General features: G+C 46.9%; 1 protein-coding gene across 1 annotated transcript in view; it reads right to left on the bottom strand.

Annotated features, from left to right (window-relative positions):
- LOC147637091 (uncharacterized) overlaps positions 1 to 27,572 on the bottom strand; it is a 75,968-nt gene that overhangs the window by 27,742 nt on the left and 20,654 nt on the right. The window contains exon 3 of the mRNA XM_086800708.1: positions 16,920 to 16,971. Coding sequence (XP_086656834.1) covers positions 16,920 to 16,971 — 52 coding nt within the window. The remainder of the gene's footprint in view (positions 1 to 16,919; positions 16,972 to 27,572) is intronic.

Genomic DNA, 27,572 nt, shown 5'->3' with positions numbered 1-27,572 from the left:
ACTTGAAGATGTTCGCCATGAACAACTTCACCATATGATCCACTTTGATCGTCTTACGCACGGGAATGAAATGAGCCTGCTTACTGAACCTGCATATGATAGTCCAGATGCCATCATTTCCCGTTTGTGTCCGTGGAAGATCAAATACAAAATCCATGGCAATGCTCTCCCAAGGTCTATCTGGAATAGGTAAAGGCTGTAATAACCCTGGTGTCTTCTGACGGTCAAACTTTACCTTCTGACATTCGATGCATTGCCTCACAAAGGCATCAACATCTCTTCTCAAGGTTGGCCAATAAAAGAAAGTCTCCACTGCTTTTACCGTGGTGTCAATACCTCTATGACCTGCATACGGTGGAGCATGACTTTCAATCATAACCTTGAGTCGCAATGGCCTCGTAACACACAGTCTGCCATGCATTAATAAAAACCCATCTCTGAGAGTATAGTGCTCATGCCGCTGACCCTCAGACATCTGATCATACAACCTTTCAAAGTCCTCATCATGGGCATACTGCTCTTTCATTTCATCAAGCTCATGATGATAAGCAAGTGAAACTGCAGAGACTTGTGGCTTGCGTGACAAAGCATCTGCCACTACATTCTTTTTGCCTTCCACATGCACAATCTGGAAGTGAAACATAGACAAAAAGTTTGCCCAACGCATATGCTTCTCTGAAAGCTTAGTTTGCGTGAGGAAGTAACGCAAGGTTTGATGATCTGTCTGCACAGTGAAATCAGCCACAAGCAAGTAGTGTTTCCATGTAGAAAGAGCGTGAATTACAGCCAACATCTCTTTCTCATAAACCTGTAAATGCTTCTCGGCATCTTGCAATATTCTACTCTCATAGGCTATCACATGTCCCTCTTGCATGAGGACCGCACCAATGCTACTTCCACATGCATCACACTGGACAACAAAAGCCTTTCGGAGGTCCCGTAACACCAATACTGGGTCCGAAGTAAGCTTTTCTTTGAGCTTTTTGAATGCTGTAATTTCCCGATCAGCCCATCTAAACAGAGTTGCCTTCTTCGTCAAGGCATGAAGAGGCGAAGCAATTTCAGCAAAGTGCCGTATGTAACGCCTGTAATAGGAACACAATCCTAGAAAACTGCGTACATCATGTACGGTCCTCAAAGCTGGCCAATTAAGTATTGCTTCCACTTTTGCTGGATCCATACGGACTCCATGCGCAGACACAATATGCCCCAAGAAATGTATCTCTTGCAAAAAGAATTCACTCTTCTTGCCATTAACCACCAGCCTATGGTTTCTGAGTTCTGCAAACACAATGGCCAAATGCCTTCTATGCTCTTCCTCAGTTTGTGAATGCACAATCATATCATCAAAGAATGTGCCCACAAACTCTCTATGAGGTCTGAAGATCCTGTCCATCATTCTGTTAAATGTGGCAGGCGCATTCGTCAAACCAAAGGACATAACCAAGAACTCATACAACCCAAACGTGGTTCGGAATGCTGTCTTATGCACAACCTCGGGTCTAATGCGTATCTGATGCTTTTCAAGTCAATACGACTAAAAACTGTGGAGCCCTGTAAGCGATCCAAGATATCATCGATCCTCGGTATGGGGAATCGATTCTTGATGGTATTCTTGTTCAGCGCCCTGTAATCAATACACATGCACCAAGAACCATCCTTCTTCTGCACTAAGAGCACAGGTGAGCAAAAGGGTGATGAGCTAGGCTGTATCAACCCTTTATTCAAAAGCTCCTGCACCTGACTCATAATCTCTTCCTGTTGGGCTGCACTAACACGGTACGGCGGTCTATTCGGTGGAGTACTACCAGGAATCAGATCAATGGCATGATCTTCTGGCCTCTCAGGAGGAAGTTCTCCTGGCAATGACTCGAAAAAACAGTCTTGAAACCCACATAAGAAATCAGTTCTGTTCTTATCTAACATAGACAAATTAGACTTAGACTCATCATCCTGTGCATCCTTTACATAAATCAAGTATGCGGAAAGATGCTTTTTCATTACTGATGAAATCGCCGAAGCGGATACAATAGGAACAGATTCCCCTTTGAGTTTTACATCCAATACATGTTCTTTCCCTCTATGAGTCAGAGTGATTTTCCTATTGTAAGTATCCACCACCGCATGTACCCTGTGGCACGCCCAAAACATCACAGCCATCCAAAGGCATGATGAAGAACTCTTCGCTGTCCACATAACCCTGCAAATGAAGCCGAAGCTTCCCAATGATAGGAGTAACAGGTTCGGCATACCCTGGACAAGCCATATTAGCCTCATGTAACGGCCCCATCTCCTCTGCGCGAATCCCCAATCGGCCAGCCAAATCTGGTGAAATGAAGTTGGCTCTAGCACCTGTATCAAAGAAGATCAAGGCATTCTGATCTCTTACTTTGCCCCATGCCCTGCACAACTCTGTAGCTTCACCACCTGGCTGTTCCCCCACAAGATCAGGAACTAAGCCTGCAGAAGGCTTTTGTTTCTTTGGCTTGGGCTCTCCTTTATTGTCAGAGTCCTTTTGGGACTTTCTTTTGGGACAATTGAATGACATATGCCCCTCTTCAGTACAGTAAAAACACTTATGAGCATCTCTCAAAACCTGTCTTTCCTCAGAAGTCCTGTTGGGCATTGGCAACTTCTTATACTTCGTCTCTGAAGACCCTTTAGCATCACGAGAAGCATGCCCAAATTTTTCAGCTTTCTTGCTCAATTTCTTACTGCCTTTAAACCCAGATGAACCACCAGTGAGTAACGCATTAGCTGTCATAGCATTTTCAATCATCTGTGACATGTTTGTTACTGTTGTCTTTATACAATAATCTCGTACCTCTTTGGGCAGCCCACAACAATACTTCTCTACCTGCTCAGATAATGGCACGGCACGGTAAGAAGTCACTGGGAGTAAAGCTTCCCAAAACTTCTTGTTATAATCCTCCAAACTATCACACTTTGAAGCATCCAATTTGTGCCATGCGCTCATAACATCCACCTCAAATGTAGATGTGAGCCATACGGAAGAGAAAACCTGTTTAAATTGGACCCATGTAGTGGGTGCTATGCCCTGCAAAAGAAGAGTAGACCACCACTGCAAAGCATTGCCCTTGAGAAAAGTGGCAGCTTTCCTCACCTTAGAGGACTCTGTGTAATTCCCACCAGAAAAAGCAGCATCAAACTGCTGTAAAAAGGTAAGTGCTTTAAGTTTATCCTTGGCCCCACTGAATGTGTCAAACTTCACTGCACCTCCCCCTTCCTTGTAATCCTTCGCCTTTTCCATAGGCGTTAGATTATCATATGGAAGTGGTTTCACAAGATTGCTGCCCCCAACATTCATACCCATCATTGGGTCAACATTTCCCATTCCCACACCAGGCATACCATACATTCCAGCCATGTTTCCAAACATTCCATTATGCATACCTGGCTGCATACCACCAAACATATTGCCTTGCATCCCAGGTTGCATGCCTCCAAACATATTTCCAGCCATACCGGACTGCGTACCACCATACATATTCCCCTGCATACCAGGCTGAAAATTAGCTCCAAAAGGCCCGTGCATACCCATGCCTCCCTGAGGATAACCCCCAGTCATGGATTGGAACACCGAGCCACCACCAAAATAACCTAGATGCATATTCTGCTGAGGAATAGGTGGCTGTCCATAGAAGGAACTCTGTGGATTAGCACCAAAAGCATGCTGCATGTTCGGAAACTGTCCAGGAGATGGATCGTGTGAAGCGGTACCACTATGACCCTGAGGAAGATTCTTAGAACGAACCTTCTTCTTCTTTTTCTCGGGCTCTGTGCGGGATCTCATAAATTCAGCAATCTCTCACTCTATGTGAGTTGCATAAAAGTATCCATAACACTAGCCAAACGATCTTTAAACCGAGCATCATCGTCCTCTTTACCATGCACATCTTCTGGCTGTGTTACATCCTCATAAGGCTCAACATCTGCAGCCTGTTCTCCTGCAAAAATATCCTCAGATACATCTCTCTCGGGAGAAGTCTCTTGCTCTTCTTCTTCATGATAGAAGTACTCATCCTCTTAATCAGACATGTTTGCTGAATTTTTCAGCGATGACTTTCTTCAAAGCAACCACGAGCTCACCCCCTTCAGAAAGTTGATGATTGGTCCCGGCAACGGAACCTTGAAACCGGCCTCAAATAGAAACCAAAGTGCGGTAGACTAGCAGTCACCCGTCCACTTGTAGTCTAGATGTGAAAACAAAACAGATTGGAGCTAGAGTGCCCTAATCTGAAAACAAGGCGACACCTGTTGGCCCCAAAGCTTGGCGCCCCTTGCGGTATTTCTTTATTCAATTCCAAAAAAAATGAATGGCTGAGTACAACAAAAATCAGCCAAGAGATTACACATGTATGTCCAATCTGACGGCCCACAATACCTCTTAGCACAGAGGATCTTTGCACACAGATCTGTGTCTCCAAATAACACACTGTGCCTCCCTCTGATCAGCCAAGACCACTAAGCAGGGCAGCCATGAGCATACATCTCGCATAACTCAAGTGCATGATTCAACATCTCAGCTCATACATACATATGCTGTCCAAACTCTGTCTCAACCCTTGTCAATCTGCCATACCCCTCCTCTCACAAGGGGCCAGATAGCTCATATTTGCAACAGACATCAAGCAGTAGAAAGAGAGATAGATGAACAGATGCGGAGCTTACCAAAAACAGCCCGTGTATTTGCACTGGAGAAGATACGGTACCAATCTGTACTTGCAGGCACTTGTTTCCACAACCCTGCTTCACATATGTGCATGTACTTGTCTGTACCCTCCTCCTTGCATCCAACTCTATGCTGTACTTGATTGTACAGTCCTGAAAAACAGCCCCGTACCCGTCTGTACTACCTCGGGATATGTGCCAAGAGTTGTCCTTGCAAGCGCCGCCTGCCAACCAGCACCTGTGCTCGCCTGAATCTGCGTAGCCAGATCTGTCTAGCACCTGTCCAACGCCGCCTGCAGCAGCTCTGTTCAGCGCAGCCTGTGTCAGCCCCGTCCGTACACTGTACGGCAGCCGTACAGTGCTGTACGGCCTGTACCTGAACCAGCAGCCACCTGATGATAGTCGCCTGCTATGGCTGCCTCTGTTCCACAGCTCAACGCCGCCTGTACTCAGCAGTACCTGCTGTCGTACACAGAGCTGTACGGCTGTTGTACGGCCTTCTCCAGCACACACCACACAGCAAACAGCAGCAAACCAGTCTTCAGCAGTCGACCAACTTCTCCTCCTCTTTTCCACGCATGTACACAAGCGCATCAATCCTCCACGACTCCTTTTTCCAAAAGCTAGAGAGAGGGGGAGGAGAGAGAAGCCCTCACTCCAAAAATGGAGTGGCCTCCTCCCCATAAAAATCCTAGGGCCCCAAACTTAAAAAGTCCCTAGGGGCCACTAAGGCCTAGGGGCAACTTTAATAAACATTAAAGTTTAATGTTCTAGTTCCCCCCTTCACACCTAGGGATGTCCACACATCTTTATCTCTGTCCGGGCACCCCCCATGTGAATCATTCAATATTCTGACTCTGCAACCACCATGCCCACACTTGTATTGTTCCATTTTCACAGGGCCATGACAGAGGCTCTCTTGCTGCACACTAGTCTCTACCACCGTTACAGGCTGCCCTAATGATGGCTACTCTCTTTCTCTCTCTCTTGAAGGCTGCCCATGAAGAATACCGGCTGTTGGGGACTGTTTTGGAGGCTTCCATCGCGAAGAAATACTGAAGGCAAGGGTATTTAATCGTTTATTATGATTTCTAGCCATTGTACTTGTTGTACTAGCCCTTGTACCGGCTGTACCAGCTATTGTACTTGCTGTACCTGCCACCGTACTAGCTATACCAACCACTGTACTTGCTGTACCGGCTGTACCAACCATTGTATCTACTGTACCGGCTGAATGGAGAGTTGTACTTGCTGTACCAGCTCTATTGCATGAAGACCCGTGGTTTTTGGGGAAGAATCAGTACCCACACGGAGGTATATGGATTATATTGTTGGCTCGGCATTTCTACAGCCTATGTTCCGGCTTGGTAGCCTAGTGTTGGGCTGTGTTATGGCATTTGTATATGGATAATCCGGTATCTCCCGTGGGGAGAGTAAGGCCCTCAAAGCTTGTACATGATATTATTCTCCTTGGGTAATAAAATACTCCAAGGGGGGGGGGGGGTCGGCCCATTCCGGCCTCTATGCGGTGTCACACGTGCAAGCTCCATTTTCAGCATTTGTGGATGTTTTGTCCAGCTTTTATGTTTTATGCAAAGTGATGATGGATATGTGATAAGGTTGTGGCCATGTTTAAATGTTTTAATATGCTTTGATGGTATCAACAAGTGTGTCAAAGCCCCTAGTCCCCCAGGCACCGCCGCGAGTTACAGTGAACCCGTCCACATCCAAATGATATGGTACTAGTGTGCAACTCATCTTGTTAGCCAACTGGGGAGAGATGGCATCCTCAGAACTTCCCATGTCGAATAGGACTACAAATTGTCGGCCCTTGGCAAAGCCATAGGCTCGGACGAGGCTTTTCTGTGCAGCATCGCTCTCACCCTCCTGCTTAGCATCAAATACCACGGATGGCTTCAGCTTCTGCTTTTTCTTGTTGCTTTCTAGCTTCAGCTTCTACTTTTTCTTCTCTCCGTCGAACCTCGTCTTCTGTTCTTTGATGTTCCATCTAAAAGAAGAGGGAGATGTAGTCGGGGGTTGCTGGAGGTGGACGAGGTCATACTGTTGTTGCCTCCAAGTGTCACAAAATTCCTTACAGCTTCTATTTTTCTATTGTTCATGTGTGGCATGTGGAGCCTGACATGACATATATGTATGGCTGGTGTAGCCTGACATGGTGTGTCTGTGTGGCATATGGAGCCTGACATGACAGTACATGTATGGTTGGTGTAGCCTGACATCATAGTACATGTGTGGCTTGTGGGGCCTCACATGGTGTACATGTATGGCCCATGGAGCCTAACATGATGAAATTCTCTGGGACTAGCTATCTTCGAGATCTTTTGTATTTATGTACTGGGAAGGTTCTAGGAGGATCATGAGCCCTGGACATTTTATCAGTTACAACTGAGCAGATGGGTGTTTCTTCCAGTCTAGCTGCACTCATGTGTGTGCATGACTTTGATTTTATCTTTGGATGACTTGTCTTGTTTGCCTGGACAATGCCTGAGATTTTTGCCTGCGCGTATGTGCACACCTGTTTGGGATTGACATGTGGTCTACATGTGTTTTGCAAGTGGTAAGTATTCCCAAAAACTCAATTTACACCTTTATGAGTTCACATGCTAATAATTATTGGTGCAAGTTCACACTCACTTATAAGTGACCAGACAACTTATAAGTGAGTACACATTGACCAAGACATATTTAATACACGTGGCAGCCAAAGCTAGGCACTAGACATTATTTGGGCCTTCTTCAAGTAGGCGCCTCCTTCTGGACCTAAAAAGCACACGAGTGAGCTATTTCCAGTGGGGAGCCTCTATTATTGAGAAAAACTACAGACTGGTGGGGGGCACATGCTTTTCAATGGTGCATGAGGGCTGGTCGGCTGGTTTTCAGCCTGTTGGCAAGCTTCTGCAGCCATCCATCGTGACTGAAGCTCATCGGGTGCATGGGAGAAGCTGGCCGACTCTTTCTGTGTGTCTTCTACTGCTAGCCGGCTGGTTTCACAGCCTGAACAGAGGCTGGACAGGGAATAAAACATAGAGGAGAAGCTGGTCGGGACGATCTGGACAAGTTTCCTTCCGACCTGGAGCTTGCAAGATTGTGTGCTGCTGCTGGTCGCATCTTTCTCTGGCTTCTGAGGGCTGGTTGCCTGCTGTAAACAGGCTGGTCTACTTGCCCTGTGAGCCAGATAGGAGGAAAGTGAAGACACAAGGTTGTTCCAGGCTGATGCGGGAGTGCTATGGACTGTCCATAGTTGTCCTGCATGTGCTTGATTCCGGAAGTGCCTTTAATGCTGAGGATTTTGAACAAAATTCTGCATATGTATTTGTTTTGTTTTCATATTGTACTGGAAGAGACAGGTCCTAGCCAATGGAGAACCCCTGGGCACCCGTGAAGTTGTATTTGGAAGCAGACTCCTTTTTGGTAATCTAACCATAAAGGGGGGGGGGGGGGGGGGGGGGGGGGTCATTCCATCTTCTGGCCCCTAGTGTGGTGTACTATGCAGATTTGTCATCTCTTTTTGTCTGGCATGCTTATATGTATTCTTAGTTTTCATGATTGATAAGATTTTTCGTGTACAATTGCCCTTCCGTTTACATTGGTATCAGAGCCTGGCTTTCTACACAGTTGTGCCTGATATGATGCTAGATATGGCTGTTAGGAGTCATTATCCATGAGAGAAGGTTGGGATTCTGAGGTACCCCTCGTCTTATTGTCACGTCTCGAAAGAGGTTACTTTTGGTTTAAGTGAAAGTGAGCGTGTGGAAAGACTTCGTGGCCCTCCTGTTTGTGTCAGGACACTGTTGCACCCTTGCAGTCTATTCGGTATCATACTTGGGGAACTGGTAGAGAGCGATTCCGGGGCACGGAAAATTCTTTTCTTTCTGAAAAGCTGGAAGATACGTTATGGCCAGCCAGTCAAATCATTCTGTGGAGGGCTCTATCACCTGTACTCGCCGCATGTGGGAAGAAGATAGAGACAGGGATCATGTTGGGCTTTGGCAGATAACGATCCACCGTTGTCTGCCAGGGCTGAGGATCAACAGGATATTGATGCCTTGATGAATGAGCTTGAAGAGCTCCGTGCTTTGCAAAGAGATCCTAATGTACAGAGGGTCATTGAATCAAAGTCTCATGTCAAGGCTGATGTGGTCACTTTTGATGCAATTGCCCAACAGATGGGAATCGACAAACCTCGAGAGGTGGATATTGTTTATTTAAAACGCCGTAGCGATGTTGTTTCCGATGATGAGGGCAAGTGGGTCTTCACACAGCAGCCTCGCAGGCTATCCCGTGAAGGGAACTTCGATGATGTTGTGAAAGGGCATGTAGCCCGCACTGGTGATGTGAGAGGGCATGCAGCCCGAGCAAGTGATGTAAGTGGGCATGCAGCCCGAGCAAGTGTTTTGAGGGGGCTTGCAACCCATGCAACAGATATGAGGGGGCATGTAGCCCGAGGAGATGAGGTACATCGACATGCAGGGATGATGAGGGGTTTTCAGCCCATTTGAGAGATGGAGAAGTTCTTCATGCATTGTCGGTGGTTTCTCCACCTTCTAGGTATGTTCTTGCTCCTAAAGTTCCATCCAAAGTGGAAGGTGTTACATGGGAAATCAGCCCTAGATCTGGGCACCGTCGCCATCGTAGACATGACGAGGAGAATGATGTATTAGAGCATCGAAATGCTCGTCATAGCAAGAAGGCCAAAGAGTTCAAGTCAGGGGACAAGGACGTCAAATTCGAGAGCTATAATGGAAAGTTGGATACTACCAAGGCACTTGCTTTCATAAGGCAATTTGAAATAGCCTTTTCCATTGAGGAATTTACCGGAGGAATTTATCGAGAAATCTATGCTCAGGCATGTGGGTATGCATCTTAAAGAGATTGCAAGTGATTGGTGGATGGCAAAGCTTTTGGATTCCGAGCATGTATTGGTCAGGTACAGCGGTTGATCCGGAACCTCTTATGGGCCGGCAGTGTGACGGGAGGCCTGCTAGGGCCAAGGTGGCATGGAGAGTGATCATTCAGCCACGATCCAGAGGGGGCCTTGGCATCATTGACCCTACTATTCAAAGCCGCGCCTTGCTAGGCAAACTTATTGTTAGACGACTTCTTCTCGGTGGTGAGCCTTGGAAGAATTTTCTCTTGGCCTAGATTTCATCTCGTGCCTCGAGTCTTGGGGGCCTTTGGCCGCAGAGTACCAGACGGATCTTCACAAAGATCCGGGCCCACGGATTTAGCCTTGCCTTTGAGGACAGATTTGCAGCCAGTTTACTCCGAGCTTGGGATCAACTGAGGCCAGCCCTTAGACCACTAGCCCCGATTGCTTTAGAGGAGCGTCTTTGGCAGCCATTGGTCTAGAATCCCCTAATCCGTTTACCCAATGGCCATATGTTGAGGGCCCAACCTCACGTATCATGGAGCGCGTTGAGCATAGGACCTGCCAAGTCCCTTGGAGATTGGCTTGCACACAGGCAGTTACCCCCGCAAGTTCAAGAGAGAGACCTCACAAGGATCCACGGTAGAGACAAGCTCAGCATCGACATAGACTCTACTATTCCTCATGATTGGCTAACCCCTATCCCAGACCCGACTTCCCCTCTATGGCTAGGCGTGTTTACCAGGCATAATATTCTTTTGGCACTCCACGGAGCGGACGAGGGCAGTGCTTTGCTCACTTTCTCTATTAGTTCCCATGGCAGATTAGAGAGATCCAAGCCCCCTTTGGAGGATTTCAGTGGCTACACCTTACAAAGGGTGAGGGTGATTGAATTTTGAGCATGGGAGTGGCACATAGACCACCCGCTGGCCAAGGTGGCCAGGGAGAGATTCTCGAGGCTATGGATATGGGAGAGCCGACCTCACGCGCCTCCAGTGGGACCCGAGAGAGTGGACTTGGCATGATCCTGGTGATCGGGAGGAGACATTGGGTGTCCCCTTTTTTGCATATACACCACGGCTAGGCCGCAGGATTCAGATGCCAGAGATTGATGGCACCCTGGTAGCAGCAGCACATTGGCAATCACAGAGCCTCTCTCAGCGTTTTCTCTCATATTTTTGAAAGAGGCTCTGGGAAAGTTTTCGGCCTTTAAAGATCACCCTCTTTCTCTGGTTGATGGCACCTAGGAGCTTGGTGGTTGGTACGTGGTTGGCCATTGGAGGTCAACCAACATCTTGCACAAGGTGCGGCTACCCTCAGGAGTCTCAGTGACACTACCTTTGGGATTGCCCAAAGGCTCAGCAGGTTTGGTAGTGGATTCTCCGCATCTTCACGAGGATGGATAGGACCTCGACCCGGTTTGGTAGTGGATTCTCCGCATCTTCACGAGGATGGATAGGACCTCGACCCGGATCATTTCTTGGGGCACCATCGCTTGGGCCACAGAGGCTGAGATCGTCAGGGCTTATGAGAAGGATGGAGAGGGACTTGCCCTTCAAGTTTCTCACCTCCGCATTTCGGCAGTATCAATCACAATCCCATCTACTGGCCACTGGAGACTAGGCTCATGTCAAAGATGGGAGTTTTTGTTGTAGCATTGCAGCCTGGCACATATGGCGAGCTAGATGCAACGAAGCCATAGAGGGTACCCACACTCTGCTTGCAGAGTCCATCAGGAACATTTGGCTCGACATCATCCATACCCTCCGTGGTCAATGGGGGAAGTTGCAGGGAGGCTTTGACCGAATGAGGAAGCGGTGGGAAGCTTTCTTGAGGCTCTGGAGGCCAGCCCTTTTCTCACCGATAGAGGAGGTGATCCCACTTGGCATTACAAACCACCTTTGTGGTTATTCTCCCCCTCCCCCTGTATGAGATAGCGTTCTCCTCACAGAGCGGCCAGCCGGGGGGGGGGGGGGGGGGGGGGGTGCACCTTTCTCCACCCATTTGATTATTTGATACCCGCCGTGTACATGAGGCGAGGTTGTATCTAGCCCTTTGTGGTTGTACTTGGCCCATCAGGGCTATTTTTCATTAACTAATAGAAGGATCTTTTCTCGGAAAAAAAAAAACACATGTAAACCACCTGTTGGACCAAAACAAACAAGTGTGCACACACGTTCACAAGGCGCCCAGGCATCCCCGGCCCCATAGACAACACAGGCAATAATCTCACGCATTGTCCAAGCAAACAAAACAAGTCACCCAAACATAAAATTAAGGTCATACACACAGATGAGTGCAACTAAACTGGAAGAAACACCCATCTGCTCTGTTGTATCAATCAGGTAAAATGTTCAGGGATCCAAAATCCTTTTGGAAATCCTCCCAAAACATAAATACAAGTGAACACCAGGATAGCTAGTCATGAGAAAAACACCCCATATCACGCTCCATATGCCATACATGTATTGTCATGTCAAGCTCCATATGCCACACATGTACAGTAGAAAACAGAAGCAATGAGGAATTTTGTGACACGCACCACCCTCCGCTGTTGTCCCTGAATCAAAAATCAGACCAAACACCACCAGCCGCTGCAAAAAATGTTCAAAGAAGCAAAACATGCAGCCAAGTAGGCTTGCACCTTGACGTTGTGCGGTTAACGCAAGGGCCAGAGCACCGCTAGAAGCAAAACGCTGATGAAGAAGAGGCGCTTGATGAAGAAAACGCGGCCAGCAAAAGAACGCAGCCCACCAATCACCAGCCGACGTAGCACCCCCTCCCCCATATTGCATCTGGACTCCACAAGGAAATGCAAGGCAGGAGCACTAGGAAATGAAAAACGATGACAATGATCAAGAAGGGATTACAGGAGAAGAAAAACGCAGCCACTAAAGAAAACGCAGCGAAGTCTTCTTTCTCCAAGAAACACAGAAGAGGGAGCAAAACGCACATGTGGGCAACCAGAAACCTAGGCGACTGATACCATGATAAAGTTGCACAATGCTGAAGCAAAACATAGGAGAAAGAGAGAGAGAGAGAGAGAGAGAGAGAGAGAGAGAGATCAGACAATGAACATCTTTGTATTATAGCATGAGGCTTTACAATGTAGAACAATGTGCTTGTGTAAATAACAAGTGAGTGAAGGAGAGGCCTTTATATAAGGAGAAATGTCGCTAGCCGACTGCTCCCATGTCGCTAGCCGACTGCTCCCATGTAGCTAGCCGACGACAGCAAAACATGGAAAAAATACATAGGTGCCAATAATAAGGCCAGATCCCACGACACATGAGATGCACAAATTCTAACCAGATGGACTTCCTTGTCGAAGTATGGTATACAGGTTTATGGTATATAGATATACAGGTTTACGGTATATCTATGGATTCCTAGACTTCTTTTCTAGGGATTTGGATCCATCCTCAGGTTTATGGATTATTCTTTTTGGCTCGGTTTAGTTCAGATGCATTGGACTTATGAGATGGTTTTGTTGGACATGATTATGATATTTGGACTTGTGGGACTATTTTGTCTCGCCCATTTATTTGGGACATGATTATGATATTGTGGAACTCTTTTGTATCGCCCATTTATTTTGGAACATGATTATGAAACTTGGACTTATGGGACTATTTTGTCTCGCCCATTTATTTGGGACATGATTTTGATATTGGTATTATGGAGACTTATCTAGTCTCGCCCATTTATTTAGGACATGGATTCTTTTTTGAGACTATCTCATCTCGCCCACTTGATGGGACATAAATGGACTACCAGTTGGGATATTTTTAGAGATAAAGTTTATGGGAGGACCCATATCTTAGATTGGGACATGTGGCAAGAAAGTGGATCAAAGTGAGACGAGTGGCCTCACACTTGTCACTTCAGCTATTGTGTGGCTCTCCACTTGTCATTATAGCCTTCTCTTGCCATTTTAGCTCATGGAAGACCCAAATCTAAAAATTGGAGCCCTCTCTTAATTTGGAGGAGGCTCCCTTGTTGCACACTAGCCTCTATTACGTTGGTTGCCCACATTCTCGTCAACTACGACTTGTGGAGAGTTCCTACACTCCTTCATTCCCCTCAATAGAAGGTTTCTTTTTTGCTTAGCCTCTTGATAGCTGCACCGTCCCTATACCACCTGATTTATGTATTATACCAGCTGAATGAAGGGTTGTACCGGCTGATTTGAGAGCTGTACCTCTTGTACCTCTCCATGTACTTGTTGTACCAGCTGATTTGAGAGCTATATCTGCTGTACCCGCCCATGTCCTTGCTGTACCAGCTGATTTGAGAACTATTGTACCAGCTCATGTACTTGCTATACTTGCTGAATGGAGAGATGTATCTACTGTACCAGCCCATGTACTTGCTGTACCAGCTGAATGGAGGACTGTACCTACTATTTCAGATTCTATACATGTTGTACCAGCCCATGTTATTGCTGTGTCGGCTGAATGAAGAGTTGTACCTACTGTACCAGCTCTATTGCATGAAGACCCATGGTTTTTGGGGAAGAATCAGTACCCACACGGAGGTATATGGATTATATTGTTGGATCAGCATCTACAGCCTGTGTGCCGGCTGAATTTTTAAGGTTGCCTCGTGTCGGGCTGTGTTATGGCATTTGTATATGGATAATCCGGTATCTCCCATGGGGAGAGTAAGGCCCTCAAAGCTAGTACATGATATTTTCTCCTTGGGTAATAAAATACTCCAAGGGGGGGGGGGGGGGGGGGGGGGGGGGTCCAGCTCATTCCGGGTCAACTATGCACATATCTCTTTTACAGTTTGGTGGATTAAGTGGCATATGTTTAAGGTTGTGGCCAGTTTCAATGTTTAATTGCATTAATGGTAAGTGTTTTGCGAAATCCCCGGGCCCTCCAAAAGTTGAAGAGAATATTTGCACGACTCCATGATGTTGATTAGATTGATAGATGATAAACCTTCACCAAGTACAATGCATTTTTCGTAGGCTTGAAAGTAGCCTTATCTTTTGATACACACTAGACACATGTCTCACAAAAGACACTCAAACACACACTAGTAGTGACGTGTGGCACATACACTTACCTTATCCAAATATAAGGGGTGTTCACACCTAAGCATGTTGAGACACGTTTCATAGAAACCTTTTTTTGCAATTATTTCACACCTTGTCATTACTATGGGTTTATTTTAGACCTTTTAACTTATGTACAAATCACATTTTTTTTTCATTTTTTTCCTACTTATTTATCATACACATCACTATGTTCCCCATACATACATATATATATATATATACACATTAAGTATTTTCATTTCTATTGTTGGGTGGTTTTATCTAGAGTGATAAGTTTCAACCTATTAAGGGAAAATATTTGCATAACTCTTGACAAACCAAGTGCACCCCAAATGAAGTCAAGAATGGGTGGAAGGCCCACCGTTGTTATTGATATGCATTATTATGTAGTGAGTGAATAAGTCAATATTTTTCAATATTATAATGTTATTGGGAGGTGCAGGCATGTCTTGCTTAAGATGGATACAAGGGAGTGCTGACATGCTCTTACAAGTGGAGACTACTTTCACCTTGCATTAAAGAGCTAAGTCCATACACCATGTGTATTCACATGCCTTATTCTTTTGTGGTGAGTGACTAAGGAAGCATCTTCCAAATAAAGAATGCAAAAATGAAGGAGCCATCTTGGAAGACTTTTATTTTGAGGTAGGCAAATTTGATTCGAATTTTTGAGCATCTTCCGCTCAGAATTTGATCATCAAAGTTCACAAACTACTTCGTAGGTCGTGGAAAAAAATTTTGTAGTCCGAATCGTGAACTTCAACTTTGCTTTTTGAAGCTTCTCAATCCAAGTGCCACACATTTTCGCATTCCTACCAGCCACTTGGTGGGTGTCCCGTCTCATTTCTCATGGAATCACCTCTACGAGTGGCCCGCCTAGATTTTGGGCACTTGGGGGGTTTTCTATCACGTGCCAGAGCAATCTTGTCGCATCCTGGAATTCCTGGCTTTGGGAGAGCCGCCCTCTTGCTCATGTGCATATTACCCCGGAGAGTGGCAATGGACGATCCGACACAGTTGCCCCCCCACCCCCACCCCCCCCCCCCCGGGGGTGCGCCCAGCCGCCCTGGGGAGTGACATTCCTTTCTTCAATTACAATGCCATGGATTTTACTACAGTCCATTGATGGCACTGCGGCCGCCCACCACCCACACTGGCAGGCCCAGGTGTGTCTTCCTCCTTCATCGAGGACTTCGGGGCAGCGGCTATGGAGCAGCTTCCAGCCACAAAAGGTGACACTTTTTCTTTGGCGACTAGACCACAGGAGCCTCGCAGTTGGCTGGTGATCATTGGGCGGCCGGCCAGTTGCCACGGTGTGGTGCCCCCGCCGAGGAGAGCCAGTGGCGATACCTTTGGGATTGCCCCAAGGAACAGCGGGTATGGCAACACATCCTCAGACTCTTCACATCTGATCCGAGCACCACCCGTACAGGTACGTGGGGTGCAATCACCTGAATAGCAGAGGCAGGCCAGGCCCTATTTTATGAGGATAAGGACTGGTGCTCATCCATCTCCCCATCTCCGTGGTAACGGTGACCACTACCCCAATTCGACCATGGGAGCCCAGGATGGGTACCAGCCAGCGATGGGAGCTCATCAGTAGCTTAGCAGCTTCGCATATCTGGCATGCTCACTGCAGCGAGACCATTGATGGAGTGACTACCCCGCCTGTTGAGACCATCTGAACAAAATTGGTGGATCTCATTCCCACCCTAAGAGGGCACTTCAAGCGCTTGACCCGCTGGTGAGTCAGAGCACAAGCAGCAAAGGCAAGAGGCATTCCTTCATGCTTGGAACTTCAGACCCTTCCTTTCCAGGAAGGACGGAGGCTTTTCCCTGTAACCTCCCTCCAAGAGCGGCCAACCATGGAGGAAGCTCCCCCTTTCAAGTCTTTTGTATATATTGACTGCATTTTTGCAGTGTCTGTACTCTGCCACTCTGCTTTAACTAATGAAAGGATCTTCTCTTGGGGGGAAAAAAAAGAGGTGCTCCATCACCAAAAGCACTCAATGGACCAGCCACATCCAGATTCCACAGCTAGTGAGATTAGCTTTTATTGACTGTTTCTTATGGGCATGTACTTGTTGATTGGCCCTCACAGCCTCTGAAGATGTTTACATTCACAAACCTTAATAAAACCATTCTGAACCAACAGAAGCATTTTCAATGCTTAAATTCATGCTGAATGCATTTTTAATTTGAAAATGCTGAGCAGCCCTACTACTTGAAAAGAAAAAAGCACACAGCTGAAACTTAACAAGGTGGTACATTTACCGTTTCAGATCCTTTGTTGAAAGCTACCCTAACCTCCTCACCAAGCTCTGCACTACAACCAAGAAATCACCCAATGAAATTCCAAACAGAGCAACAAAAAGCCACTGAAAAAGCAAATGAATGAGAGAGACACAAGTCAATACAGGGATTGGATTCATTATCCTCCAAGAGTAGATGTGGGTCATTGAAACCAAAAAGTTTACCGATTCTTGAATGTGTCGAAGTACATTAGCCTTGTCTGAACACTGGACACCCTTACTCAACCACTACACACCATGATAACAACTAGAGCTGGAAGTCCGCAACTGATAATTACAGTGTAATGCGCCTAACTGATAACTCGGTCGCATTGATGCATAAAGCCAATGGCCAAGATCATGTCTATAGTGCCACCATGAACATGTGTAAATTTGTCCAACCATGCAGCTTGAACTCTAAATCGGACAGACGAATACCTCATACTATATACTTCAGTACGTGTTACTGGCAACTGGACATCCTCCACTACTGTGGGAATATCTCTACACGTATATAAAGACCTTGACCCCGTCCACCTTGCCAAAGTATTTGAGATGGTGTCACATCCATCTCGCTAATGCATGTGTCATGCTTGTTGGGGTAAAGGCGTTATGCCCACCCTTATAGTGTGTACAAGCCCATAAGTTATAGTACATAGTACACTTAGTACTTTTAATGTACTAAGTGCACTATGTGTACTAGTGCAATATACATGTGTGATAGGGGAGTCACACACTCATGCCTTATGAGTTGACCATAGTGACATGGGACGGGGGGAACGGACCCTAGGGACGGGGAACGCCTGGGACGGGGGCGGGACGTCCGCGGGACGGAGGGACGGGGACGGCAGCCAAACAGCGAAACGGGGACGCCGGGAACGCGTTCCGGGAACGTTCCGGGAACGGCGTTCCCTGTCCGTACGGGGACGGTCAAACTGACCGTTGGCGGCAATTTTTGACCGTTGGCGGGGCTTCAACGGCTGTCTCTCCTAGCCGTTTGGTGATGCGCAACTCCTCCTCAAGGCTCAAGCTCTCCCACATGGCTCCCCATCTTCTATATAAGAGACCTCCATGCTCTCCTCAAGCCATCTCCTCTCCAAGCTCTCCCTCTCCAAGACCCAAGGCTCAAGGCTCAAGCTCTCCCTCTCCAAGCTCTCCTTCTCCAACATCCAAGCTCTCCCTCTCCAAGCTCACCCTCTTCAAGCTCTCCTTCTCCAACATCCAAGCTCTCCCTCTCCAAGCTCACCCTCTCCATTGTCCAAGCTCTCCTTCTCCAACATCTCCATCCCAATTCTCCATCTTGACTCTTTCTCAAGCTCTACCATCCATCTCAAGCTCTACTCTAGTCTCTATCACTATGGCATCCTCTTCTCAAACCCCTTCCTCTCCTCAACCCGGGTCCGCCGCCGCCTCCACCACTTCAACACCCGCTCCATCACGAAGAAGGAGGCCCGCCGTACATCGATGGAGTTGGTGGGATGAGGTAGAGTGCTCGCAATACGGTCAAGGGGGTGGTTCAAGACCATGGGTATGTAAGCTTTGCGGCTACAAGCGAACCGGCGGTGCCCACAAAGTGCGTGCTCACTTGCAAGGAGGTTTCGGCCGAGAAGAAGAAGGAGCTCCTTGAAAAGCTTGTGGTTTATGAGGCGGCCGAGTTGGCAAAACGCAATCCTCAAGTGGCCGTCGACCCCACATCCTTTGTGAGGACATCAACGCCGCATGTACCTCGTTCATCAAGAGAGGCATCCGCTTCCCGGGGACGCCAAAGTACTCTTGATGAGAATTGGAACCCTCAATTGAAAGAGGAGGTGGACATGGCGGTGGCACGATTCTTCTTTCATGACCACATAGCATTTCAGGCGGCACGGTAAGTCCTTGGCACTATGCTCATGTACTATTCAAAATTCAAATATCATGCTCTAAACTTTAAAGACTAAAACTTAAAAGACTAAATGATGGTAAAAATCTGAATTTTGTTTGTGTTTTGCATATGGTGTTTTGGATAGATCTCCATACTTTCGGGCCATGTGCAAATTGATAGCGGAGTATGGACCCTCTTATGTTCCCCCCTCTTCGGAGACCATCCGCACCTCTCTCCTTGACAAGGAGAAGGCAAGCGTGGAGGTGGCGGCCAACCACATGAAAGAGCAATGGGCTGAAAATGGTGTTACCCTCGTCGTTGATGGGTGGAGTGACACTAGAAAGCGCTCCATCCATGGAGTTGTTGCCTACTCACGAGGGGAGACATACTTTGTCGACTCCCATGATGCTTCCGGGACGGGGAAGAGTGCCGAGATACTTGCTGCGGAGTGGGCAACAACACTAGAGACGGTGGGGGTGGAGAATGTCATTGCCATATGTGCGGATGGAGAACCGGCAAATAGGGCGGCGGGGACAATTCTCCAAGCAACTTATCCTCGCATCACCGTGTGCTTTTGCATGGCCCATTGCCTCAACAACCTTATCAAAGACATAGGGGCCTTGGATTGGGTTGCACCTGTCATTGAGGGTGCCAACAAAATAGTGACCTTTGTCCTCAACCATCACAGGGTGCAGCACGAGTTTTCCAAGAAGTCGAGCCTCTCTCTTCTTAAGTATTCCGAGACGAGGTTTGCATTCAACTTTCTCATGCTAGGCCGCTTGTGTACATGTAGCGGGGCATTGAGGGGACTCTTCCTCAATGTGATGAGTTTGCACGCACTTCAGAGGCTTCCACGACGGTCGGCAAATTTTGCAGGGAAAGGGCGGATGATGCGGCATGGTGGGAGGAGGCCAAGGCGCTTGTGGAGATGGTGCAACTGATTATTGATCTCCTTAGGGTGGTGGATTCCACTCAACCATGCATTGGCAAAGTGTACGAGGCAATGGATCGCATGACAGAGAAGCTAAAAGCAATGTTCAAAGTCAAGCCTCACTATAAACAGGTCAAATCCCTATGTTTGAAAAGGTGGCAAGCCTACCACTCTCCCCTCCATGCTGCTGCCTACATTGTTGATCCTGAGTTTCAAGGCAAAGGGCAACACAAGGACAAAGAGGTGAGCAAAGGCCTTCGACAAACCTTGGATCGCCTTTACACTAGTGAGGAGGATCGCCGCACCCAATTGCAGATTTATAGAGAGAAGCGGGGGGCTTTTGGTTTGGCAGATGCACAGGCGGACCGCTTCAAGGTAGGATCTGCACTTTGGTGGGAGGATTATGGTGCGGAAACTCCAAAGTTGCAGGAATTTGCTGTGCGCGTACTCTCACAGGCTTGCAGTAGCAGTTGCCTAGAGCAACTTTGGTCAGTTTATAGCCACATTGCCTCTAAGAAGAGGAACCGCCTTGGTGTACAGCGTGCAAATGATTTGGTGTTTGTCAGTGCCAACTTGCGAATGCTTTGCAAGGGCTTGACAAAGAAGGCAGATCCTTTCACCGAATGGGAGCAGGCACAGCAGGACCCACATCTCTCTGATCAGCAGAGGGCCGAGATTTTAGAGGAGCTTGAGGTTGTGCCCGAGGCATTGTCCCCCCCACCTCCCCCTCCCCTCCCACTTGAGGACCAGCCTATGGAGGACTTCACCGAGGAGGTCACGATTGATCTTCACCCTTTTCAGCCTCTTGCCTAGTCTCTTGAGTCTTGAATCTTGGCACTTAGTCATTTTGCCTTGAGTGTACACCCTCCTTGGGCCTTTCATTATGCCATTTGGCATTTTTGTTTAGATTGATCATTGTACACTCACTTTTGTTTATCACGCCATCGGCGCCCCATTATAGTTTTTTGCTAATACGACTATGCATTTCTCCTCTTTTTGGTGCAATTTTGTGCTTAATGTCTTGGTTTCTAAGTGTAAATCAAGTGTGTTAAAAAAAATTGCAAAAAAACAATCGTTTTCAGATTGCCGTTTTTTCCACCGTCCCCGGGACGGCCTTTTGCCCCGTTCCCATCCCGTTCCCCGTCCCCGTCCCCGTTCCCGTTCCCCGTCCCATGTTTCTATGGAGTTGACTTATCCCCACAACTCTCTCTCTCTCTCTCTCTCTCTCTCTCTCTCTCTCTCTCTCTTGTTCTTCTCTGTGTATGTCTCCCACATGACCTAACCCTAATTCTCCCCACAACTGGTATCAGAGCAATAGTACTCCAGCCTATCAGTGATCTGTGACTCGTGAGTGTTGGGCGCTGTGACCCATCTGAGGTCTCTCTGCTTCGCACTACCGACAGGAGCCTCACCACCACACCGACCACTCAGGACGCATGAGTCCTCACGGGACAGTCTGAACGGAGGACAGAGAGCAGTGGCTGCAAAGCGCATTAGCACTGGACAAGTAAGCGAAGGAGCCAGCGCTAGGCGAAACTGAAACGAGCAGCGATGAGCATCAGGTACTCAATGGTGCGGTGAGCGTGGAAGGTCGCAGGCAGGCGTGTAACGAAGGAGTGTCAGCGCTGAACGTCAGACGGCGTAGAGCTACCGGTCGGAGGCGCCGTCAACGAGCGAACACGTACGGGCGGACCTTTACGCGTGGTCGTTTAAACTCTGCCGTGGCCGTTTTTCGCCACACTGTCATCAAGCTTTTTGAGGTAATTCCGAAAGAAACGCAGAGAAGGGTCCTGCAAGACCGCTGGGCTGGAGTCGCAGAGCTGAATGAAAGCCTTCAGCTGCGCGATCTTGCCTGCATCCATCTTTAGGTCAGAGGAAGAGTAGCAGCAGTTCCTTAGGCAGCAGCAGCAGCACCTACTCGTCTGGAAACATAATAAAAAGCAATAGCTTTCTGCAGGCAGCTAGGCTGGCACAGAAGTGCCCCCTCACCTGCACAGAACAGAAGCAGCAATCATCAACCCCTCTTTTCCTGCAATAGCCTGCAAATTGAAGAAAAGTCAGAAATTACAAGGTATTTTCCTCAATTTTTTTTTGGGATTTGCAATTGAGCAAGTACAATCAACAATTGAGCAGATACAGGTGTCGAATTGCTCAATTTTGAGCAAAATTGGCAAAATTGGGTGACATTGGTCACAATCTGGATCAATTTGCAGGAAATTGGTCACAATCAGGATCAATTTGCAGGAAATTGAATGTCAAAATTTGGGGCTTTTGATGTAATTGTGCAATTAAGCACTCATACATGCTGTATGATGTGAGAAATCGCACATTTGGGCAAAATTGCAGCAAATTGCAGTGCAAATCAAGGGGCTTTTGTGCCGATTTGGTTGATTTGCATGCAGGCAATCGCGTTTGATGCTGTGGATAATGTGTTGATGCCTTACAAGCACTCAATGTGCCTGTAAATCAAGGGGCTTTCATGTATTTGATGTATATGTGGCCAGGGGGAAGCATCGTGAACACTCTGGATGCCTTTATGTGCGTCAATGTACCATGTATGATCAGCAATTGATCTTAAATCAAGGGGCTTTTCAAGATTTTATGCTTGTTGAGCTTGGCAAAGCAGCAGGCAAGATATTTATGCCTTGAATCCTCAAAAATCAGCTTGCACTCAAGGGGCTTTTGCCCAATTTCTGTTCGGGACTGTTGTATGCAGTGTTCGGGACTGTAAAAGTCTGATTTTCACTCATTTGGACAGCTAGGAGAGCATTTATTGCTATTGTACCTGCTGGTACAGATTTGGCACAGCTTTGTGCAAGTTTTGGCATGGCTGTACATTGTTTTGAGCGACCAAAAGGTTCAATTTCAGCTGCTGTACTTGCCGATACAGGTTTGGTACATCATTTGTGAGCAATTGGTACTGTTGTACAGTACTTTGGAAGGGCAAAAGAGCACATTTAAGGTGCTGTCCAAAATCTGCAGCAACCAGATTTTGGTGTTTTCATCACATAAAGTGGGAGAAAAGTTGCATTCTTGCTTCCGCAGTGGGAGATAAACTTTGGGAGAAAAACTGTGAGCACTTTGTGTGCTTTTGGTGCAGTGTTTGCACATTTTGCAGGGAGTCAGGCATTGACAGGTTGCATTTTGCTATGGCAACCACAGGTGAGAGCTCTTCATTGCTTCACATCAAAAAGCTTGAAGGCTCGCATAATTATGATATTTGGCAAACCCAGTGCTACAATGTGTTGCTCCAGAAAAAGCAGCACAAGCCTATCAAAGAAAGGGGTGTAATGCCCGCTTCTCGTACTGCTGAAGAGTGGGAAGATATGGATGAGCTGGCAAGATCTACTATCATGTTGTCTGTGTCAGACTCATTACTTTTCAGCATTCGTGAAGAGAAGACAGCTTGGGGAATGTGGCAGAGATTGCAGGACTTGTATGCCCAACAAAGTGCCTCAAGCAAAGTGTATTGGTTGAAGAAACTCATAGGTCTTCAGATGAAGGAAGGGGCGTCTATGACAGCCCATCTAAATGAGTTTAATGGTATTGTCAGCCAGGTCATCAATCAAAAGTTGGCAATGGACAATGAGTTCAAAGCCACCTTTTTGTTATGCACTTTGCCAGAGAGTTGGGACACATTCAGGACAGCCACTAGCAATTCGCATGCTATGCTGTCATATGCAGATGTTGAGGGTGCTCTTCTTCAAGAAGAGATGAACAGGAAAAACAACTCTGTTGGAAAGTCCAATGCAATGAATGCACGTGGGAGATCCCAACAAAGGGGTAAAAGCCAAGAAAGGGGAAGGAGCAAGTCTCGCTCCAAAAAAAATTTGGAATGCCATTATTGTGGCAAGAAGGGACACATTAAAAAGCAATGCTACAAATGGAAAAATGATCAAAAAGAAAAGGGAAAAGGCAAAGACAAAGACAAGGATGAAGCCAAAGATGTAAAGCCAAAGGGCAAAAGTGGAGTCAAGATTGAAGAAATCAATGTGTCACATGCAGGTGGCAGTGAGGATGAGGTCCTCTTTACGTCTTCACTTGATGCCCATTCACTTCTTACAGGTGGTCATGGTATGCACTCATGGATCATTGATTCAGGTGCCTCCTTTCATGTCAAAGGTTGCAGAGACTTGTTTGTCAGGTACACTGCTGGCAATGAAGGAGTGGTTTATTTGGGTGATAACCATGCATGCAAGATTCTTGGCAGAGGTGATGTGAGGCTTGTGTTTTCAGATGGCTCACAGCTTATGCTCCATGATGTCAGGCATGTGCCTGAGATCAAGAAGAATCTGCTTTCTACTGGACAGCTTGATGATGCTGATTATGTTACCACATTTGGTAGTGGAAAGTGGAAAATTAGTAAGGGCTCACTGGTTGTTGCCAGAGGCTCTAAAGTGGACACTCTTTACTTTATGCATGCAGGTGTTTGTCACCATGCTAATGTAAATGCAACCGAGCTGCCGGAAATCTCTCTGTGGCATAGCCGGTTGGGACACATGAGTGTCAAAGGAATGGAGCAATTGTCTCGTTTGGGTTACTTGCCTTCTCTAAAGTTTTCAAGTTTTCAGTTTTGTGAGCATTGTATATATGGTAGGCAACTACAGTGCCCCCACAAGAAAGCTCTTGGACAGAAAGATGCTCAGTTAGAGCTTGTGCATACAGATGTATGTGAGATGCCTCAGCTTTCTTTGGGAGGGGCAAAATACTTTGTGTCTTTTATTGATGATGCCACACGCAAGGTGTGGGTTTATCCTCTTCGTTTGAAGAGTGATACATTCTCAGTGTTTCAGAAGTTTGTTGCTCTTGTTGAGAATCAAACTGGCAAAACACTGAAGGCTTTGCGTTCCGACAATGGTGGAGAATATATGTCCAAACAGTTTCAGGACTTTTGTGATGCTAAAGGCATCAAGAGGGAGCTCTCTACTCCTTATGATCCTCCACAAAACGGGACAACAGAGAGGATGAACAGGACCATTCAGGAGAAGGTCCGTTCTATGTTGTCACATGCTGCATTACCTCATGGTTTTTGGGCTGAAGCTGTTATGACAGCCGTTCACCTTATAAACAGGTCACCTAACACGAGGCTTGGTGGGAAAGTGCCAGAAGAAGTATGGACAGGGAAGCCTCCGTCATACAAGCACTTGAGAGTGTTTGGTTGCGTTGCGTACGTGCACATACGCAGAGAAATGCACACCAAAATTGATCCTAAGTCTCACAAATGCATATTCCTAGGATATGGTGACAAAGGTGAAATGGGGTATAGACTTTGGGATCCCATGAATAGAAAGATCATACGCAGCAATGATGTCATTTTTGATGAAACATGCATGTATAAGGAGCCTGCAAGGCAACAGGAGCCTGGCAGAGTCATCTTTGATGATGATGGACATCATGGACAACAACAAAGGGCTGTAAATCAGCCATTACAGCAGGAAAACCAGCCGTTAAATGGTGCTGAAAATGGTCCAAATGGACAGCCAGATATGGCAGAAGATATCCCTATGGATATACCACAGTTAGAGGAGATACCGGGCATGATTTTTCAGCCTTATGGCATGGAACAGGAGCCACCAATGGGTGATATGCAAGCTGGACAGCAACCTGCAAATGATGGTCATTGGGTACGGAGGTCCACTAGACCCTCCAGAGCCCCTGACAGGTTTGTTCCAGGGGTTGACTACTTGATGCTTACTGACTGTGGGGAGCCCTCATGTTATAAGGAGGCTTTACAGAGGGCAGACAAAGCTCTATGGGAGCGTGCCATGAAGTCAGAGATGGATTCTCTGCATAAAAATGGAACTTGGAAGTTGGTGCATTTGCCTGCAGGCAAGAAGGTTTTGCCATGCAAGTGGGTTTACAGGCTCAAAGTTGCACCAGATGCAAAGCCAAGATACAAAGCCAGGTTAGTGGCTAAGGGCTTCAAGCAGGAATATGGTGTGGACTTTGATGAGATCTTCTCTCCAGTGGAATGACCACACTTAGAGCTGTGTTAGCTTTGGTTGCGCATGATGATCTGGACTTGATTCAGATGGATGTGAAGACTGCTTTTCTTCACGGTGATCTCCATGAGGAGATATATATGCAGCAGCCAGAGGGTTCTGCAGTAAGTGGAAAGGAGAAGCTTGTATGCAAGCTGAAAAAGAGTCTTTATGGGCTCAAACAGGCACCAAGAGAATGGTATCATAAATTTGATACATTCATGAAATCTCAGAAATTCAGGAGAAGTGACATAGATCACTGCTTGTACACCAAGAAAGCTTTGGATGGCAGTCTATTGATCCTCATCTTGTATGTTGATGATATGTTGATTGCCGGGAAATCTCGTAAGGAGATGGATGCCTTGAAGCAGAGGCTGCATCAAACCTTTGATATGAAGGATTTGGGTGATGCAAATCACATCTTGGGTATGCGGATACTTCGGGACAGAAATCAGCATGTGTTGTATTTGTCTCAGAAGGAATACATTGGCAAAGTTTTGCAGAGGTTCAGTATGGACGGGGGGAAGAAGACTAGTACTCCTTTGCCTCCATATGTGAAACTCAGTGCTATGGACAGCCCACAGTCGGATAGAGACAGGGCTGATATGGCCAAGGTTCCGTATGCTTCAGCTTGTGGCAGTCTCATGTATGCCATGGTTGCTACTAGGCCGGACATTGCATTTGCAGTGGGAGTAGTTTCTAGATACACATTGCCGCCTGACTCACTGGGGCAGCGCTCGCAGCAGGTGAGGCAACTATAGCGAAGCTCCGCCAGCCTACAGTTCCGTCCTCGACGCCGCCACCTTGCAGTTCCATCCCCGACACTGCCAGCGTGTAGTTCCATCCCCGTCTCGCCGCAACCAGCCTGCAGTTCCGTCTATCGTCATCACCAGCTCCCCGTTACAGAAAACCTCCGCTTGCCCGTAGAACTTGAAATACGACGCCCCCCCCCTTTTCTGCAACAGAAATCAGAAATTTCAAAGGTATTTGCTTCAATTTTGGGATTTGCATGTCCATTATCATCAATTGAGCAGGTACAGGTCCTAATGGCTCAGATTTGAGCACAATTGGCAACATTGGGTGACATTGGTCACATTCCGGGTCAATTGGCAGGAAATTGGGTGTTAACATTTGGGGCTTTTGATGTAATTGTGCCATTGGGCATTCATACATGCTGTATGATGTGAGCAATCTCACATTTGGTGCTAAATTGCAGGAAATTGGAGTGCAAATCAAAGGGCTTTTATGCCAATTGAGTTGATTTGCATGTAGGCACTGGCATTTGATGCTTTGGGCAATGTGTTGATGCCTGTCAAGCACTCAATGTGCCAGTAAATCAAGGGGCTTTTATGTATTGGATGTATATGTGGCCAGGGGGAAGCATTGTGAAGACTCTGGATGCCTTCATGTGCATTAATGTACCATTCATGATGATCAAAAATTGATCTTGAATCAAGGGGCCTTTCAAGATTTTGTGCTTGTTGAGCTTGGCAAAGCAGCAGGGAAGACTTTTATGCCTTGAACCCTCAAAAATCCACTTGCAGTCAAGGGGCTTTTGCCCAATTTCTGTCCGGGGCTGTTGTATGCAGTGGTGGGGACTGTCAAGGTCTGATTTTCACTCATTTGGACAGCTAGGAGAGCATTTATTGCTACTGTACTTGCTGGTACAGATTTGGTACAACTTTGTACAAGTTTTGGCATGGCTGTACATTGATTTGAGTGAGGAAAAGGCTCATTTTCAGCTGCTGTACTTGCCGGTACTGATTTGGTACATCATTGATGAGCACTTAGTACTGTTGTACAGTATTTTGGAAGGGGAACAGAGCACATCTAAGGTGCTGTCATAAATCTGCAGCAACCAGA

Source organism: Cibotium barometz, chromosome 7 (assembly GCF_041138505.1).
Source record: "Cibotium barometz isolate CiBa-2024 chromosome 7, ASM4113850v1, whole genome shotgun sequence".
Lineage (NCBI taxonomy): Eukaryota > Viridiplantae > Streptophyta > Polypodiopsida > Cyatheales > Cibotiaceae > Cibotium > Cibotium barometz.
This window is presented reverse-complemented; position numbering and strand designations above follow the sequence as displayed.